The 19,104-nt window shown below is 37.1% G+C and overlaps 1 protein-coding gene across 6 annotated transcripts in view; it reads right to left on the reverse strand.

The window, feature by feature from the left end:
- Positions 1 to 19,104, reverse strand: part of WASHC4 (WASH complex subunit 4) — a 41,827-nt gene that overhangs the window by 20,428 nt on the left and 2,295 nt on the right. For 3 of the 6 annotated variants that reach the window (XR_015706240.1, XM_087764235.1, XM_087764236.1), the window contains exons 2-16: positions 17,021 to 17,160; positions 15,856 to 15,909; positions 15,672 to 15,737; positions 15,453 to 15,498; positions 13,260 to 13,327; positions 10,150 to 10,232; positions 9,030 to 9,072; positions 8,404 to 8,507; positions 7,640 to 7,760; positions 6,013 to 6,136; positions 5,776 to 5,903; positions 4,903 to 5,063; positions 3,061 to 3,187; positions 1,602 to 1,727; positions 302 to 409 (exon numbers count right to left, since the gene is read on the reverse strand). Coding sequence is in view for 5 of the 6 variants with exons in the window: in XM_087764235.1 (XP_087620361.1) it covers positions 302 to 409; positions 1,602 to 1,727; positions 3,061 to 3,187; positions 4,903 to 5,063; positions 5,776 to 5,903; positions 6,013 to 6,136; positions 7,640 to 7,760; positions 8,404 to 8,507; positions 9,030 to 9,072; positions 10,150 to 10,232; positions 13,260 to 13,327; positions 15,453 to 15,498; positions 15,672 to 15,737; positions 15,856 to 15,909; positions 17,021 to 17,160 (1,499 nt within the window). In the remaining variant the exon portion in view is untranslated. Of the gene's footprint in view, positions 1 to 301; positions 410 to 1,601; positions 1,728 to 3,060; positions 3,188 to 4,902; positions 5,064 to 5,775; positions 5,904 to 6,012; positions 6,137 to 7,639; positions 7,761 to 8,403; positions 8,508 to 9,029; positions 9,073 to 10,149; positions 10,233 to 13,259; positions 13,328 to 15,452; positions 15,499 to 15,671; positions 15,738 to 15,855; positions 15,910 to 17,020; positions 17,161 to 19,104 lie in introns of those variants that run through there. The other 3 variants (XM_087764239.1, XM_087764237.1, XM_087764238.1) reach the window with 3 other exon arrangements.

A 19,104-nucleotide genomic window follows, 5' to 3' on the forward strand; every position in this document is an offset into this window, starting at 1 on the left:
AAGGTCAGTTTGTGAAAATCACTAGAAATAAAAACTAAAAAGAACACAAGAGGAACATGACAGGAGATGCAGCAGTTTAGAGGAAGAGAGGACCCATTCTTGGTCAAAAATAGATAGTTATCTATGCTGTACAGTTTCTAGGGCAAAGCTCTGACCTACTGGAAAGCTTATGTATCTGTCGATTATGATAGAACAACACTACAGATTTTGCAAAAGTAAGAAAAATACTTTCATTTAAAATGAAGGGTTTTTTTTAAACACTTAGCTAGGAAGATTAGTTATCAGAACTTGGATTACATACCTTGGCTACAGAAATAGAGTGGAGAGCCTGATATTGCAGATGTTGAGTGATGTGCGTCACAGAATCTGCCACAACCATACTTCTTCGGTAGAACATGTGTTCTATTGCCTAAAGTCAATCCCAAAACACAATAGTTCATGTAGTTAACGACATTGTTGCGTTTAGAATTTGGCTTTATGCTGGTGGACTCACCTACACTGCAAATACCGACTCTCTTCACTTTGTAATGTACTGTAAGTAGCATTTGCAATTAACCCTTAGAAACTGAGAAAATCAAATCATTCAGGAGTGTAAAAAACTTTCAAGACTGTGATATAAGTTCTGTTGGTTTTTTGGGTTTGTTTTTTTAAATAATCCAGCTCTGTTCAACATCGCTGTCTGAAGTTATCTCAAAACAGAGTATTTTCCTTTTGGAAAAAGTACCAGGAGAAGTGCAAAGTCCTGCACCTGGGAAGGAACAACCCCATACACCAATGTATGCTGGGAGCCATCCAGCTGGTAAGCAGCTTGGCAGAAAAGGACCTAGGGGTCCTAGTGGACAGCAAGTTGAACGTGAGCCAGCAGTGTGTCCTTGCCACAAAGAAGGCTAATGGTATCTTTGGCTGCATTTGACAAAGTATTGCCAGCAGGTTGAGGGAGGTGATCCTTCCACTCTACTCAGCACTGGCAAGACCACACCTGGAGTGCTGTGTCCAGTTCTGGGCTCCTCAGTACAAGAGAGACATGAACATACTGGAGAGAGTCCAGCCATGGAGGGGGGAACTCATCAATGTGTATAAATACCTGAAGGGAGGATGCAAGGACGACGGAGCCAGGCTCTTTTCAGTGGTGCCCAGTGACAGGACAAGGGGCAATGGGCACAAACTGAAACACAGGAGGTTCCCTCTGAACATCAGGAAACACTTTCTTACTGTGAGGGTGACCAAGCACTGGCACAGGTTGGTGGCCCAGGGAGTTTGTGGAGTCTCCATCCTTGGAGATAAATTTAAAAGGCATCTGGACACAGTCCTGGGCAAGCAGCTCGAGGTGGCCATGCCTGAGCAGAGGGAGGTTGGATCAGATGACCTCCAGAGGTCCCTTCCAACCTCAATCATTTTGTGATACCAACTAAGGAAGGTGGTTAGAAGTTAAATAGATCAGTTCTACCCTCCCAAATCTCCTGTTCTATAACCAAATCCAGTCATGAACAAGAATCCATGCAAAAACATGTCCCCACTCAGTTGTGGGGGTTTGGGGTTTTTTTTGGGGGGCGGGGAGGTTGAATATGTGGTGTTTGATCAGTTTTCATCCAGTGACCTACCTTCAGAAGTTCTACAAGTCTGCATAAAGCTTTCACCGATGTTTTGGTCATAGGTTTTTGCATTGACATGTAGAGATTCATTGTAGTTTTAATGATGGTGCTAAGACTGTATGCATAAAGAAAACCCTAAAAATAAAATGAGTAAGGGGGGGGGGGGAATTAATCTTTTCACAACATATCAATCAAATAAGTCCTCTCTGTTTTCTTTCATACATGAAAGTACTAACTTTTGCCTCTTCACACTAGAGAACCTACCACTCCACCTAATAAGCAAACCTGAGATCCCAAAGCTGAATGAGACCCTTTTATTGAGCAGAGATTATGAAACTGCCTGCAAGTCATCACATCACCTGACCATTATCCTCTTCTAGAGCCATTCAAATTAAACATAGGTCAGTGAATTAACTAATTGCACAGCCTCACAGGTCTAATAATTTCAGACCTATTGTAAACCAACCCACCAAACAACTCCCATCCCCCAAAAAACAGCCTATCACAAAAACAAACTAAAACTTCCAGATTCCGTGGAATAAATACACTGACAGTATTTACACAGTTTTACACTGTCTAAATACAATTGTCCATCCCACAGTAAAAAAAGCAATTGTTTCTAAATCAATGTATGCTAAGCTTTTAAATACAATGTTGATTACATACAGCATGACAAAAATGTTATTCAATTTATTTCAAAGGAAAAGTAGTAACAATAAAAAGAGAGACCAGGAAAAGACAGCAAGTGGTCTAGGAACCTCAATTTGCTACAGAGCAAAATTTACATAAGTCCACTGCAAATAATTCAAATACAAAACCCACAGATCCTAGTACGTGTATGTCTTTAGATATGGAAGATTCGGGATCATGCTTCTATCAAACACCTATTCTCATCAGATTTCTGTCACGCAGATAGATACATATCAAAACTAGCAAAAAATAAATTCAGAAATAAGATGCATCTTACATTAAGAGTACATGCTGTTAGTAGGCCAAAAGAAAACCAGCTGCCTCGGAATGCAGTAAGATTCTTGCAAAGTACCATCACTAGGCAAAGCACAATGAAACAACACAAAACCTTTACTGGAAGCATGTACTGTGCTAAATAAAACTAAATTAAGACACTGGTTCAGTCTAATCATGACTGACTCAAAAGGAAAAAACCCAAAACCTTTACTACAGAGGAAATGAAGCTTTCTTGATTTCCTAAGAGAAAAATTCAAAATTTTAGCCACTGAATATTTTAGTCAGATTCACTTCCCCCACACGCCTTATAGAAGTACCTTTTACAGATTTACTTAAAAGAGTACTTACTGGACATTGAAAGTTTTAGAAGAATTCTCACATTGTAAAATAACACACTGATGATCACAGAACCTCTGTGATTTCTTTTATTGTTCAACAACTTGCACCAAAACATCAGTTTGCTGCATCATTTGCTGTATCAGCACATTAAAAGACTGCATACCTGGATGAAGACATTGCAGCGGTTAGAAAGATCTTCTGCAAACTTATCCACGCGTTGCTCCTTTGACAAGATAGACTCCATTTTTGTCATCCATGAGCTCACAAAAACGTAATATGACTGCATATCTCTGGAGAAGGAAACAAACAAACAATGCTGCTTACTTCAAATAAGAAGAGTATGAGGATTTTCTTTTCTTTCCTTTCCAAAGCTTAAATTCTTCCAAGGGAAACATGCTAAATCTTCAGTCCTCAAAGTAATAACTCTCCATTCCCAAAAGTATGAGAACCTCATACTCATTTACATTTTAATTCTGTATTGGTAAGGATTAGTCTGCAATTATATCTGTGCAAACATACTCCAAAGAGTCAATATATAAAAATAAATAAATAAACAAACAAACAAACCTAAAACTTGTCATTACATCAATGCCCAACTAGACCGCTCTTAAATAACATAATTCTCCAGAAGTTAATCTGCTTGGATTATACCAGCTGTAATTAAATGTTTAAGTAGAGTTCACTTTTAAAACTTCTATTTATTCCATGCTACAGAATTGTGACACTGCAATACTACTTATTATAGCAGTTATAGTGGAAATGCATTCAGGTCATTGATTATGACATAAAAAAATTACACTTTAAAGAGTACTCAACATTTAGAGGCAACAGTCCAATTATAAAAGGCAATGCAAGAACTTGTAAAAAGGCAAGAAAGTTATTGGCAGAATTCAAATCAGCAGAAGTAAAATCTGCATCATGTTACAATATCCTCAAAATGTCTGTGAATACCCAGATCATTTTTTGAACCTTTTCTTAATCTTAAGAGCTGCAAGACATGACTTGTACCACTGCCCAAGACCAAAAAGCAAAGCAGCAGTGCAATCATGCTCCATCCAGGAATTAAAGCCCAGGAAAGAATTTAGTCACAGCTCTTGACTCTTCCTGTGGATGTAGGTTGTAAACCAGGAAGAGGCGGATTGAAACAGAAACAGGGCAGCAGTGAAAATAATCTGCCAGAGGATCACGTAGACATGGAGTTGCTTCCCCCCCCCCTCCAACCCAGTCCTGCCAGCCTGCACACAGGGTTGGAAGACAACCTGCAAAATCTGAGTTTTTACTTCTATTCCACAAACGCCATTTTCCACCTTCTTGTTTTGGTCTGCAACATAAACATAAATCTTAGCCCTGTTATCTCTCTATGCAGTGCAGCACACTTGGTCATAAGACTCACAACTAAAAGAACACTCCATCTCATCTTTAAATGTATTTTAGAAAGCACTTAGAGAAGGAAGTGACCTGCAAACTACATGCAGAGCACAGAAGAGAATCCTTTTCAAATATATCTAATTTCAAAGACCATTAAACAAACAATTACAACAGTCATGAAGAAAGAAATGCTTGCAAAGAAAGTATCATCACCAAGCAGAGAAAAAGCCCTCCATAAGCCTACCAGTGACTTACCTCCATAAACACATAGAAAGCAGAGAGCCCTAATAGAAAACAAAGCAGCTCAGGTTACTAGACACTAGTTTAAAAAAAACAGAAGTTGAAAGTGTGGAAGTAGAAATAACTGAAACAATCAAATATTTAGAACTGCCACGAACTTTGTTATTTTGGTGACATAATACATATTTTTCTGAAAGCATGACATGAAAAAAAGCTTCATTTTGACCAACACTTTTTCAGCAACACTAACACACACATATTGATGCAGTGAAATGGAAAAGTTGTTTATCACCACTGAGCAAAACTACACAACACGCTAGTGCGCTGAATGAAGAAACGCACATGTTCGTAAACTGTTTCCCAAACATCACCATGAAGCAATATTTAGGAAGCATACTTGGTAAGTGACTGTGCCTTCTGCTGTAGAAAGTTCTCCCTTTGCATTTTAACTGTATGAATACTTTTCTTGTCCAGAAGTTTGGCAGCAGCTGGTATCTTATGAATCAGAAAGTTGTCAGCAAACCAGATAATGTTAGCAGTTAATGTGATGGCTGGTACCTGGGGGGGGAGGGAGGAGGAGAAAAAAAAGGGGGGAGAATACTACAATTAGCAATAAACGTAAATAACTGCAACAAATACTATGCCACCATGCATGTTTCTTATGTCTCTTTTGAACCATAACATGCAATTCAGTTCATTTCAATTCAGTTTATTTCTGCATAACTAGTTTCTACAAAGTATTACATTCACATTAAAAAAGGTTTCTTCCCTAGAAGTTCACTAAGGACACCACAGGCAAAGTTATTACCACTCTCAGTGATTCTAAACAGTATTAGAGAATTTAATAATTTCTTAATACCACCTGATATGAAAAAGCCCCAATCACCTTTGGATTTAGAGGTCTTTCAAGATACATGTTTATAGCCAAAGTCAAAACCCAAAGCATTTATTCAGTCCCACAATACTCATAACTCAAACAATTTTTTGTCCTCAGTGCGACGTTAAATGCTTGAGAAGAAGCATTTTAATGGTAATTTCAAGTTATTTTACCTTGCTGCTAAGTGAGCGGACAGGTTTTTGGGAGCATCTTTAAAAGAAAAGGTGGCGGGGGGATTATAAAAAGTAGAAAAATCTTAATTCTGCTTTTTGATTTGCTTTGGTAAATTGTGTGTTTTCTTTTCCCAAGTTGCTACACAACTAAGAAAATTATCTACTGCATAAGTGAATATTTTTCCCCTCTTAATTATTGACAAAAGAATAAAGCATTCACCTTTTTACAGACATCCAACAATGACTTGTAAAATTTCTTGTCTATGGTCCGAAAAATTTGAAAATGCAGTACAAAGAGGCCACAGATGCCCACATATTTATCTCTCTGGTCAATTTCTGAAGGTTCACCTGCACAAATACACCAAAAAAATCCTTTTTTGAAGTCTACTCCCAGACAAACAATATAAACAATTTTAGAGACAGTGAAGCTGGCAGGAGAATCATGAGCTTGCATTACCAAGTTTAGCTTCAACATTTGCAAAAGTCGTCCGAAGAGTATAAGCAAATTCTTCAGCAAACGTGCTGTTCTTCGACACTGACACTCCACCATTCACAGAATCAAATTGTTGCTCTATACAGGCCTGAGCAAAAAGGGGAAAAAAAAAAAAAAGGCATAATGATAATGCCATGAATTTTGAACCTTAAAAGAATACCGATTTTGCAAGAGAAGAATACTGCAAGAACACATTGATTTATGTCATATAGCACTAACCTGAAGTTAGTCTTAGACTTCACAACATACAGATTTTAAGTATACTTACATTTAGTACAACAGAAAACATTAAAAACCTCTCTTATACCTAACATTCAAAAAAATTTTATTTACTTAACATTTCTGTTAAGAGGCATTTTTAAAGAAACCACATGATGTGCTAGGGATAAGAAACCAGATGCATATTTGCATAATTATATTATAATATATTACTAACTGTTCACTAACTAAACAAAGTTATTATGCAAGTCGCTTGTAGGATGTGGTTCATGAACTTGTAGCATAAAACCCCCACACCACTGGTGGCTGTTTAAAAAAAAAAAAAAAAAAAAAGACACACTTCAGATTTTCTAAAGATATAAGAATAGTCTTTAATGGAATTGTACTTAAGAATATATTCAATGTATTTTTGTTAGGAAGGGGCATTGACAGGCCAGGAGGGGAAACATCCTGAATGAATACCAGACAAATCCTACCAATGCCCCAAACATATCATGAAGTCTTTGTACTAAAGCAACATTAGAGGAATATAGTTTAAAAATGGATAGCTGGTAGCAATGTCCTTTGAAAGAATAAGAAAAATTGTGTTTAATTATTTATTTACAATTTCCCTTTTGGAGGCTTTTACAGAACAAAACCTTCTTCCCTATGCCATTTAGGATGTAACAGTAAGAACTGAGTAACAGTCCTGATCAATTGACTCTGCTGTGACCAGATTCAGCAACGCTATCCTCTGCCCACTATGCCACAACATCTGATTTCAGTGTCTCAAATACACACTTTTCTAAAACAAGATGGCTTCTTGTATGAACACATTTAAATTAACTGCATTGAAAAAGTAATAATCCTTCTCATCCACCTGTACACTTGCATGTTTCAGGAGTATGCAGCACTGAAGCGGTACCCCATGACAGCAACCTGTCTCCAATACTAGGAATGAGACAAAATATATAACAAGAGGTCACACTTAATATATTTTCAAGACAACTGAGGAGACTTTAACCTGCAGCTAAAATAAAGTGGACCTATGCTATGTAAGCCTGACCACTATTAAAATTTCTGGTGAGAAACAGACTCACTGATAATACACAGTCTTAATGCCAAGTTGTCTGCATTTCTTTAATTCTGCAAAACAGTAAGCATTAACTGCTACCATTCAAAGCCTGGCACTGTTCTAGCACATGAGAAGAGCAAGGAAGGATCTTACAATAGAGCCTTTTTTTTTTTCCACGCACAGATGCAAGAGCTAAATTCATACATCACTGTATCCAGAACAAAACAAAATAAAAAAACAAAACAAAACATTCTAAGAAGAGTGTTGCTGTAATGTAATAGTCTCCCCTATTGTACTGGGGAACATTAATTTCTCTACCTGAAATATCATCCCATCAAGTAACTGGCATTCCAGTTTTAACAGCAGCTTTTCAAATGGCTTCAGTTTATCTTCTTGAATCCCAAACTTAGAAGGGTTGTGATGGACAGATTTTAGCAGCCTGTAAGGAGCAGGTGTGGAACACGTACATACAACACAATTAAAACACGCCAACAGTGTTATCTTATCCTGTACTATTTTGATAATAGATTTTAATTGCCCACATCTGTGCCCAGCAGCAACTCCAAAATTAAAAACAAAAACAAAAAAAACAACCACAAACCCACTAGGTCTGTATAAGGCATTTGTATTTAAGTAACTCCCATTTATTCAGATTCTCAATGAAACAGAGTAGTTATTCCACTAATTTAACTACCTTTATAATTGTTGACTCTTCACCTTTTACTTAAGACAGTGTTCTTACTTAAATCTGTATGCCCACCTCCATGATGAATACGGATAGTCTTAGATCAGTTCTGTGCAAAATTAGATTTCTTATTGAATGTATTTTAAACTCCACCAACCCTAACTCTGTTTGTCAGGATGCTTACCACATATTTTATATGTAACATTCAGCACTTAAAAAAAACTTACTGGTGCTGTTAAAAGGACAAAGTGGGAGCTTAGCCCTGCTCGTCATTGAGGTTTCTGGAAAACTCTCAGGGCTACCAAAATCCATGTTCCCACACTGACGTTCTTGGAACACAGACACACACTTTATTTTTTATGTTGTGGGAGTATGTTTCACACCTTCAGAGACACACCTCTTATACATGGTCCAGTGATCTTTCAGAGTGGCATGATTGTCAATTATTTCATCGAGAGTGATTAAGACTGTGAGCAACTCTCCCAGATGCTCGTACATTGCCTGTTTAAAACAAAAAGAAAAGGACTGTAGTTATTGAAAGTTTACTACAGTCATGTGTGGAAAGTAAAATTTCCATTCCTTTCAATATATTATCAGCCAACAAGACATCAGCTAGAGAGTTAAACTGGAGATTTCTTCATTTGGTAGCTTGAAGATTTAGTATGTCTTGTAGTGACACAAGGAACATTAGTTTGTGTACAGGCACAGCTTTAAGTTCACTGATCTAATCTGATATTGAAGGTAGGATTTTCAAAATTGTCTACACGCAGAAGCACATACTGCACACAATAAAGGAGTGTGCGAACACCTTTCAGCTAAGAAAGCTAGACTATGACAGACAGGGAGATACCAGCTCTTTCCACATAAAGGCCAGAAAAAGCTGATTAACAAAATAAAACCTTTAAAGGAGATTCCAGATTGAAAGTTGTCCTTGAAATTCACTTTCTTGCTGCTTTTCTCAGCATTAATGATCAAGACACACATATATTAACATAAGCAAAAGGTGCTCCAAGTCATTCCCACCTGAAAATGAACTCCAGACGTCTCTATAATTTTAGGTGCATTCCTGTAAACAAAATAAATATTTTAATGCCTTTTTAATCCTTGGAACAGAGCATATTTATCAATTCTGTATCACGGTGTGTTCTTTGTTTCCTGGGGTACATTTTTCTTCATTAACATAACTTCAGAAAACAAAAGAATTCTCAAAATCTGATTAAAAGTATACACTATGTGAAATCTGTGTGCTATGATCAAATTTAGTATTGCATTTTTAAATGTACAGCATGTGACTGGTTCAAACCACTGACTGCATTCAGTGTACCTGTATATCAGCAATTACCAATTCGGTTATGCTAACAGCAAGTAGCCTTGATACATACAGCCTTGTGGCCCGAAAGTACAAAATCACTTTACACATTTAACCAAGCCATGTGCAAGCCACACATCCAGCCTTGCTTGTTCAGCACCACACAGGAAGCCTACCTTGTGCTGCAGTGTAAGACAACAAATAAAACTGAGAACGATGCTATCCTATCTGGAGCGGGGCAGGGCAGGGGGAGAGAGAGGAATCAAGAGCCCTGCAGTTACATTCAGAGCTAAACCCAACAATTCTATTCAGAGCTAAACTCTCCTCAGAGTTTTCAGAGGAGCTAAACCCAACAGCCCTTATGAAGCTCAACTTCAGGTGTTAAAACCAAGGTTGTTCTGTGAGGAATACAGACGAAGATTTACATATTTAGAACATTAGACTGTGAAAGTGATCTGATTTTTAAGCTTCTGAAGCTAGTGGTATCCACCATCAGTCAACAGAAGGAATCTCTCTCTCAAACAAAGCAAGGATGAAAGAGTAATAAGACAATCTCTTAATCATAAAGACTAAGTGCCTCTGAAGCATCAATTCTATCAAAAAAAAGGCAAAAAATTAAAATTCTTGCATCTCATTATATAAAAGCACCGCCTTTTCTGAAAATAAAACAAATTCACTTTCATAATGGCTTATGAAGCCCAAACTTACACAGCAAAGCACTCTCCGTATCTCTAGATAATGTTCCAAAAATGACCGTGCCTTAGGCAGAACATTCATATTTTACATACTTGTTTAACTACATAAAAACAATATAGCATTTTAGGGAATAATTACTTGTTACTGGTATAGAGAACAGCCAACTGATGCACTACATTCACCACCACTTCGTAACATCGGGTAACAAAGCAAGACAGCTCCTGAAATACAAGAAAATAAAATGCATATACGTATAGACCCTCCTCATACACAAATTGCCATTACTTCCAAAACATCAAACATAAACCACTGAACTTGCAGCCCGAGCTCCAACTATACTCCTAATCCAAGTCAGTGGACAGACCCAAAGCAGGATGGAAAACATCATCCTAGTAACTAATAGCTCTGAAAAAAGGACCTGGGACTAAGCTAAAAAGTTACTGAAAAGCATAATAAGGAAAACAGAAATTATTTCACACTTGCATATGGCTTTGACAGTCTAGATACTAAAATACCAGAATTGATACCCAGGGCCACATTTTTAAAAGGATATTGATTCTTTAAAGAAGGTACAGAAAAGAGTCACCATAATGGGTTCAGTGTACTTTAAATACCTTGCTGTAAAAGTTTTCAAGAGTTCAATTTATCAAAGACAGTAAGAAGTGACTTGACAACAATGCCCAAGTACCTTCAGAGAAAATATCCCTGATAGCAAAGGCCGGGCATTTTCCCACTAGATTCAAGAGTCACACTCTGGGAGCTGGTGATAGCTGAATTCAAATTGGAAATTAACACAGAAGCCTGTACCCACTCTAAGAGTGATTAGCCGCAGAAAACTGCTTTCAAAAAACAAGACATCTTCAAGAGGTATGTTTGACTACAGCAGAACTTGAGCTCAGTTACATAGTACAAAATGAGTAAGAACAGATGAACTCTGACCACGTCAAGGACTATCTTAGTTTATACGATGGATTTTAAGAAGGCATTCCTTGAGCAATAGGGTAAATGAATCTGAGTTTCCCTTAACTGCAATAATATTTGCTCATTAATGCACCCTATAATCCCATCAGGGATAAGTCAGAATGTGATGAGTCTAGCCAGTCAGTACACAGATGGCTTCATAGCAGACAGCCCACACTGGCTAACCAGCCAGCCTGCCGTTCCTGCCAGAAGACTGGCTAACAGCTGAATTCTGTCTTCCTCTCCATCAAAAATAGATCTTATTTGGGCTTCTGCCGTCTATTAGTCACCGGTTTTCACAAAACATAAAAGTGCTGTTACTTCTTACACTTGTATTGCTCTATCAAATGCAGCTGAAACAAGGCAACAGATTCCAAGGGAATGGATTAACAGACAATGGAGATCATGTTTCCTGGGGAAGGGGCACCAGCTGCCTCTTTAGAACTTCCAGGAAACAGTCCAATTTAACAGCATATGCATATTAGCAGCTACATAATACAGACGAGATTATCATTTTATCAGAGTTCTTCAAATACACTGTCTACTGCAAGATCAAGAGTACCTAACCAGTGTTTCACAGCATTATTTTGATAACTGTTTAAAAAAGTGTTTTGACATAGCAAATTCGAGGCTATTACATCTAGTTAATCAAGAAATCCTGAACTCAGAAGAGCCAATAAACCAATATGTGGACATTAGCTCTATGAAAGCAACATTTCACCTCTTTTGTCATCTTCATTCATATTTTCACACCGCCCTTGGAGATATGCTTATAACATTGACCAGAATAGCATTTCCCAGCCTATGGATATAGACTACCACTGAGTGGATTTAGGGGAACACAACAGTTGAAAAAGAACAAACTCAATAAGGAAAAAGTTTTCCTCATAGCTTTATCCAAAGCAACGCACACCCCTTTTCACACAGTAACCTTCCCTTTGGGGCAACATCCTGCATCTCCCTTCTTTCCCAAGTTGCTCAACAATCAACAGGCCATGGTAGCTTACGTACAAAGTGGGCTCACATGCAATATTGCTCTATTTTTTGTGTCGCGTTTACCCTATAAATATCCACATCAGCATATACCCCATAAATAAACATAAACTTATTCTACAGAGTGGGTTTGCAATACACATAGATATCCAGACATCCAGTCACCCTGCTCTCAACTTCCACCTGGACAAGAGCATCCTGGCAGGGAAGGGGGGGTGTGGGGGGGCAGGAGACAACTGGAAAAATACAAGTGTACAGTAGCCCCATTTCAGAACCACTAAAAGGGCTCTCAAACATCTGCTCAGAAAGAAATAGAGGATGAAGGAAGAAACTGACAAAGTTGATAGGACAAAAAATTTGAAAAATAGGGGAAAAAAAACAAAAACAAGACATCCTAACAATTAACTGCACTTGGGCATGGTAAAAGAGGTTGAGAAACAACTTCCTATAGCATTCAACCTGTTATGACTCCATAAATGACTACCACCATGCTAGTACACAGCAAGAACAGGAATTTTAACCTTTGTTAAACCAGAATTTGCTTAAACATTCTGGAAGTTTCCTGTATATTCTCTACTTCAACATAGATATTTCATTACAAGCAATACTGCATAAAAACAGAAACATTTTTGGGAACAGGACAGTCACTTAAGCTATACTGACGATAAGAAAATTCCATAGTAGACTGAAACCCAACAACACAGGAAATCCTCAGAAGAAACACAGATCCTGTTTTCATGCAAAGGACCCTGAAAACAACCAAACTGTAAAAGAAATGAGTGTTCTTCCCTGAAAGTTTGAGTGAGGCACAAGCAATTTTTTTCCAGGTACATGCTTTAATTTTGCTTTCTTCTAACAGCTAAAAAAAGATGTACGAACAATTAATACCTTTCCAATGTTCAATGACAACTAAAACTTGCTAATCAAAACCAGAAAAATAGACATCTAACTTCACCGTCAAATGAAACAACCTCAATTCATCTTCCCTTACTGGAATTTTCTTAAGTAAATTCTGATTTCTTTGAACAATTGATTACACAAACTGTAATTTCTTCTCTCATTAGACTTCCAGAGTTTTAGACAAGTATAAAAAAACCAAAACAATGTGTGATACCTCAGCTGGTTATGACAGGTCTGCAGGCAAAACATAGTAATGTACCAAATGTCTCCAATGCCTTTCAGCAAGATGCAAGCAGGATACTGCAGACTTAAATCCACTTTGCAAGTAAAATTAAGATTATAATTGCTGTCCAAAAAAAAAAAAAAAAAACCCAAAAAACCAACACATACTCTACCTGCAAGAACGAAACAAATCGTCCCATCTGTATTTGGCAATCTCCCTCCACCATGCTGGAATCTGTGGCTTGAAAGACAAACATTTGTCACTACTTTCAAAAGCCTGTGTTAGACCTGTTAAATTAACATTGAAGCTTGCCCTCCAAGCCATTTGTCATACAAGTGGAGCACATTATTATAAGCATACTGATGAAGCCTTAAAAATTTTGCTTTCCTAAGCCGGACTTATTTTTGAAGTTTCTTTGTCATTAAAAATTACATTGTTTATAAGTTAGACACAAAGCGGGGAAAAAAATCTCCATCACCTGAAAGAAAGTAAAGAATACAAACCATAATTCTCTAAAGGCATATATATTATGTAACTTAATAGAAAAGTTTCCATTTTAAAAAGTTTGCATGAAAGCACTAGGTATTAATATTGCAAGGAACATCCTTGGTAGTTATTTACTGAAAGAATATACTACATCTTTAATCAGAAGAAAAAGCTGTGTAGCATACAATTTCCTCAAGAAATTCATTTTCTTTTTTCTACATATCATCCTGCACAAAAGAACCAGCTCATCACCATAGCGTCAAAGCATTACCTGTATGACAAAGTACACTAACAAGATACTATGAAATACAATAATTGCATCACCAATGCCAAACTGTTTCAGTCAGCTGGAGCAGTTGTAATACTACCTGACAAAATACAGTCTTTTTAATGTGATGACAGATTAATGCTCTAGACGTGAGATTTTTCTATTGGGCCACTTTGAACAAAAATGGCTTACAATTGCAGGTTTACCTGCATAAGAAATGCAAGTCGTATTGCTTCACAAAATATGTTATTTTAGAGCAGTCACCAGAGACTAAAGTAGTGTCCATACTACTCTAAGATGGAGCTCTGGGACACAATTCTAAATATTGCACGCCTCCCCTTTACACCTTTTATGTAACCTTTACCCTGTTTAGTGTATGTCACACTTCTGCAACCCCACCTAACCCACCGAAGGCCGACCTCTCAGTTGCTGCCATTTTCAAGCATTCCCTGCAGAACACCCATCAGGAACAACCTGCTGCTGTAATATGCTAATCTGCAATAGTCTGACTTTTTTCGTGCTAGAGACACAGAGAAGTTTTGAGGGATCCCCTAATACCATTTTGGCAGCATATTACTTTCTTTTAAGAGATTTAAAACCATGTATAATAAGAAGTGAGAATCTGCTAAGGAAGGGAAAAAAAACAAAAAAACAAAAAACCAAAAAAACCAACTAACCACACACACCAAACAAAAAAAAACCCACCACTTTTTCATGTTCCTTAACTGAACCATGATAGTCATCTTATATAGCACATAAAAGAATGATAAACAGTCCCTATCTCAAAGATTTCACATTCCCCAATACTTCTGTCACAGTCAAAGCTCTTGAAAAGCTTTAAAAAAAAAAAAAAAGTCCTTTTTACTACTTTTCCCTTTCTCTCAAATTTCTGAAATAGAAAACACAGTTAGACGATATGTCTCTAAATCAACTCATTAATATATTCAGTCCTCAGGACCAAGATCTGTGCTTATTCCAAGACTAGCATCCTTTAAGATGGAAGCTTAAGACCAGCCCTTCAGAGGAGTTACCAGTTTAACTCCAAGACAAAAAGCAGCTTTCCCCTAAAGCAGTGTCTCATGATTTGTCAATTGAATTGACTTAGGCAGGACTTGGTCCAAGTGATTTATTAATGGTTTCAGTGTTTTATTACTATCAAATAACAGATTTACCATTTTACTACAATGAGTGTAAAAACCAGTCCCAATAGGAAATAAGTTGGTTTAGGATGTGTTCACATGTGAAAAACACGTTTTCAATGCCATACTTTGAAAAACAGCTGCTATAGTATATAAGCTCAGGTTTCTACATTATACATTAAATACAATCTCAACAGCCCATACTCCCTACTTCTGATGTAAATAAGGTTGCAACAAAACTTCCTGTTAATGTAACAGATAAATCTTATTGTTATTCTAAGCTAACTCAGGACAGTCACAAGACACTAATATATACCCCTATAACCTCAAAGTCCATTATTTGGTGTTCATCAGTCAAAGATACACAGAAAGCATGTATCTGTATTATAAAATTCCACTTACTGTAGCATTTAACATAACCTGAAACAATAATGTAAAACTACAAACTTTTACAGTAAAGGGAGCTACTTACCTCCTTCTCCATAAAACAAGAGGCCATTATAAAATTTAGTTTCTGCCTAACAACAAAAGCAGAAATTTGTTTTTTAATAAGTAGGATATATGTAATCATGCTATAAAAATTATTTAGACATTATATCTTGTTTCTTTACTGCTAAAGAGTACATTTGCATATCAGCTTGCCAATCTGCAAACATTTTCATACACAGTAATAAGAGACAGCTGAATTTACCTCATATTTCAACTTCTTGATTTCACAGCAAAGGGCAGCATACACAGTTATTACTTTGTTTAGAACCTAGACTCAAAGGGGAAAAAAACCACACACATTACAAATAGATTCACGTTTAGAGAGCTTGGTTTTAGCTAGAATAACTCTTTCATATTTTTTTTTCTTTTAAGCATAAAGTGCTTACCTTGTTTTCTGTTTTTATGAGCTCTAGTAGGGAGGACTGTTCATATGGCAAAAGCTAAAGTAAAAAAAAAAAGAACAAAAAAACCAAAAACAAAACCACAGAACAAAACCAACAAACAAACAACTTTAGAAAATATTCATCAAAAATACATTTATCCAACTAGCTAAGTAATTTTTTTTCCCCAGTTTAATCTCAAATAAGGTAAGTAGTAAAAGAGCAATAACTGCACATTACTAGCAACCTACACTGCAGGAAATCTTCACTCTTCACGTTTACATGGAAATACCTTTCCTTTCACTCTAGGCAGAAAGGCAAATAACTAGCTATACGATACAGCATTTACAACAATTTACTTACAAAAACTGGAAAGCAAAAGCATGGTCATTATGGTGTATGTAAAAAAAAACAGCTCAGGAAACCTGAAACATTAATTAAGAATCCCAAATGTAGGAATTAAGATGCATAGTCAGTATCTGTATGCAGGCGCTGACATTTTGTACTGAAGTCAGCCGTGATATTGACCACTTTATATACATCCAGCACTGTGTGGGCCCTACACATAACTTATTCAAATTATTCAGACAGGTGATTACTTAAGAGTGCATCTTCAGCACAGACAAGTTCCATATGGTAACAAAAGTGTTTTTAAATGATGTCTGCAAATTCAGTGAAGAGAAAAAAAAAAAAATGCTCCACAGAGGACAGAGAACTCATGACCAAGGAAACAGACACCTCTGGAGGACAGAAAATACTGTACCAAGGCCATTAAGTTAAAACATGACTATAAATACACACACAGTTTGCTCTGCAGTTATAAAAGTATTAGTGAGTTCTTCTGAAACCCCAACCCCCAGATAAAAACACCAACACCCACATGGAAGAAGTTTGCTGGAATTAAGCTTCCCAACACATGAAGAATGATAAATTCACTTAACTTGCACTAGAATCCAGAAGACTGGAAAAGAATAATATGAAAACATCTTCTCTTATCATATGCACCAATTTATTAATTACTTGATAATTAAAATAGTATTGGATAGGTTTCTCAAACACAAAAGTAAAAATTCTAAGAGCACGAATGCATCAAGCTTTTCCTTCTCAGGTTTTGAAGGCAAGGAGGAACTAGGAAAATAACAGTTGCAATGCATATTAAATATATGAAGACCTTTAATGCAATGGGATCAAGACTGAAGTCCCAAACATCTCCAACAGAGTCATCCAAAGCATCTTCAATTCTCTTCAGCTGAGATGTATATTCCTCAAGAAATTTTCCATAATTCTTCAACTGCACTTCAGCATGAATTTCTGAGAATTGATAACATTTGTACAGTTTTATAGACTGTTCAGTAAACCGCGATATGAAAAGTGTTATAAAAAATATTTAACTGTTGCTATTTAGCTTGTAGTACTGTATTCCTCATTTTGCTGCAGCCTTTTTCTTTAATACAACTGCATCTTTAATACAAAGTTCTTATTTGTTTAAAAATAATCATACAACTCAGTGGCAGTTTTAAAGAAATCCAAATACTACTTAAAGAATAGCAAACATGTAAGAGGTTTGCAGAAAGTTATTTTTTAAATTTACATATGTTTTCAAACTAAGATCTTAACAAGCCTAACAATCACATCAAGATGCTGAGCAAAGAAACAACTGTAGAAATCGTAACATGGCAGGTGATTCTACCCATCAGCTGAACCAGTACATATGCAATTATATTAGAACTTTGAGGCAATGAGTCTAATCATTTCGCCCTGAGTAGCAGTTGTATTAGCAGCAATCCCCCTTCCACTCTCTCCCTGCTACCTCCCAGTGCATCATTTGGGCATCACACGGGAAGTTTTTGGCTTTCAGTCATTCCCCCTACTTGCAAATTCACCATCTTCAAGCAGAACTTTTCTTCTGCTTAGCACCCGGACATTGAAATGCACAGCTGTCCTGTTACTGCTAGGGGCAAGTAGGTTATTATGTTCGAAAGGTAACATTCAGCTGGTCAAACACCAAGAATAGTGGCATTAATTAGCAAAGTAAGTCTAAAGACAATTCGTCCACAAAAGTTGCATTCACCCTATCCTGATCGTTTTTCTTCCCACATCAAGACACTCCCCCCTCCCCCCCCCCCCCCCATTATATACAATTATTGACTTAGTTGCATAATCTGAACTGCGGAGTGAATGATTACAGCTCAAGGCTTCTAAACTCCAAAAGGAAGTACAATCCTTTTTCATGTGAAGACTAAAGTGTCTTCCCCATAATTAGATAACAAATCCAATAGCTTGTGATCTTCTGCTATTTGTTGAAAATAGGATTATCTAAAAAAGTTAGAGAATGTAAGTCAGCTGAACAACTGAACTTTTCCTAAACAAGAATTCAAGTCTCACATAGCTTCATACATGCCCTTTTCACATTTCAGCAAGTAGGCTGCTCTGGACAGTTTAAAAACTTACATTCTTTTATTCTGCATGTTTAACCTCCTACTCATGCACGTGCCAATAACTGAGCCAAATGGTAGTTGATGGCTACTTCAGTGGGAGAGCACTGCTGAATCAATTATCACTTAGACATTTTCTTGAGAAAGAAAATACTTGACTAAGACACTGCACCAGGCATAAGGGGAGGAATGAATAAGGACAAATTAATAAGGAAAAGATGAGAAGGACTATGCACAGGAAGGTTGAGACCGAGAAGGAGAAATGACTGCAGTGAAGTCCTGAACTAATTCTAAGCTACCAGTTTGAAGGCAGCAGCAATGTCAACCGTAAGGACACATGGACTGCAAAGCCTATCCAAGAAGCACGGTAAACTCTCCCACCCTAACTTCTGCACTAGTGCCATTGGGTTCTACCTGTACCTGCAGCCTAGACAGTGCACAGGCACTGTCAGAATAAGGAGACTGAATGTCATGTAAACAGATAAGCAAGTGAACAAAAAACTCTCCATCAGCAGTATGCACTCCAGACACTGATATGCAGCCCTTGAGTTGTATCATCATATTATTCTATTCCATCGAATTCATCTCATCTTTCCGGTTCCTTCCAGTGCATCTTCTGGAAGCTCTTGCTGCAGAAAACCAGTAAAACACTGATGGATGCAGAGCCCTGCAGAACGGACTTTAACTAGCCACCATGTCAGCATCAGTACTTCACTGCTAGAAAATCTGGAGTATGGAGACTTATTATTACAGAGATATGCTGCGGTATTCCCCCAATCCCATCTCCTCCATCTGCACAAAAGACAAACTAAGAGCAGAG

This window comes from Nipponia nippon, unplaced genomic scaffold (assembly GCF_047370975.1).
Source record: "Nipponia nippon isolate SJK-2023a ecotype South Korea unplaced genomic scaffold, ASM4737097v1 scaffold_3, whole genome shotgun sequence".
Classification (NCBI taxonomy): Eukaryota; Metazoa; Chordata; class Aves; order Pelecaniformes; family Threskiornithidae; genus Nipponia; species Nipponia nippon.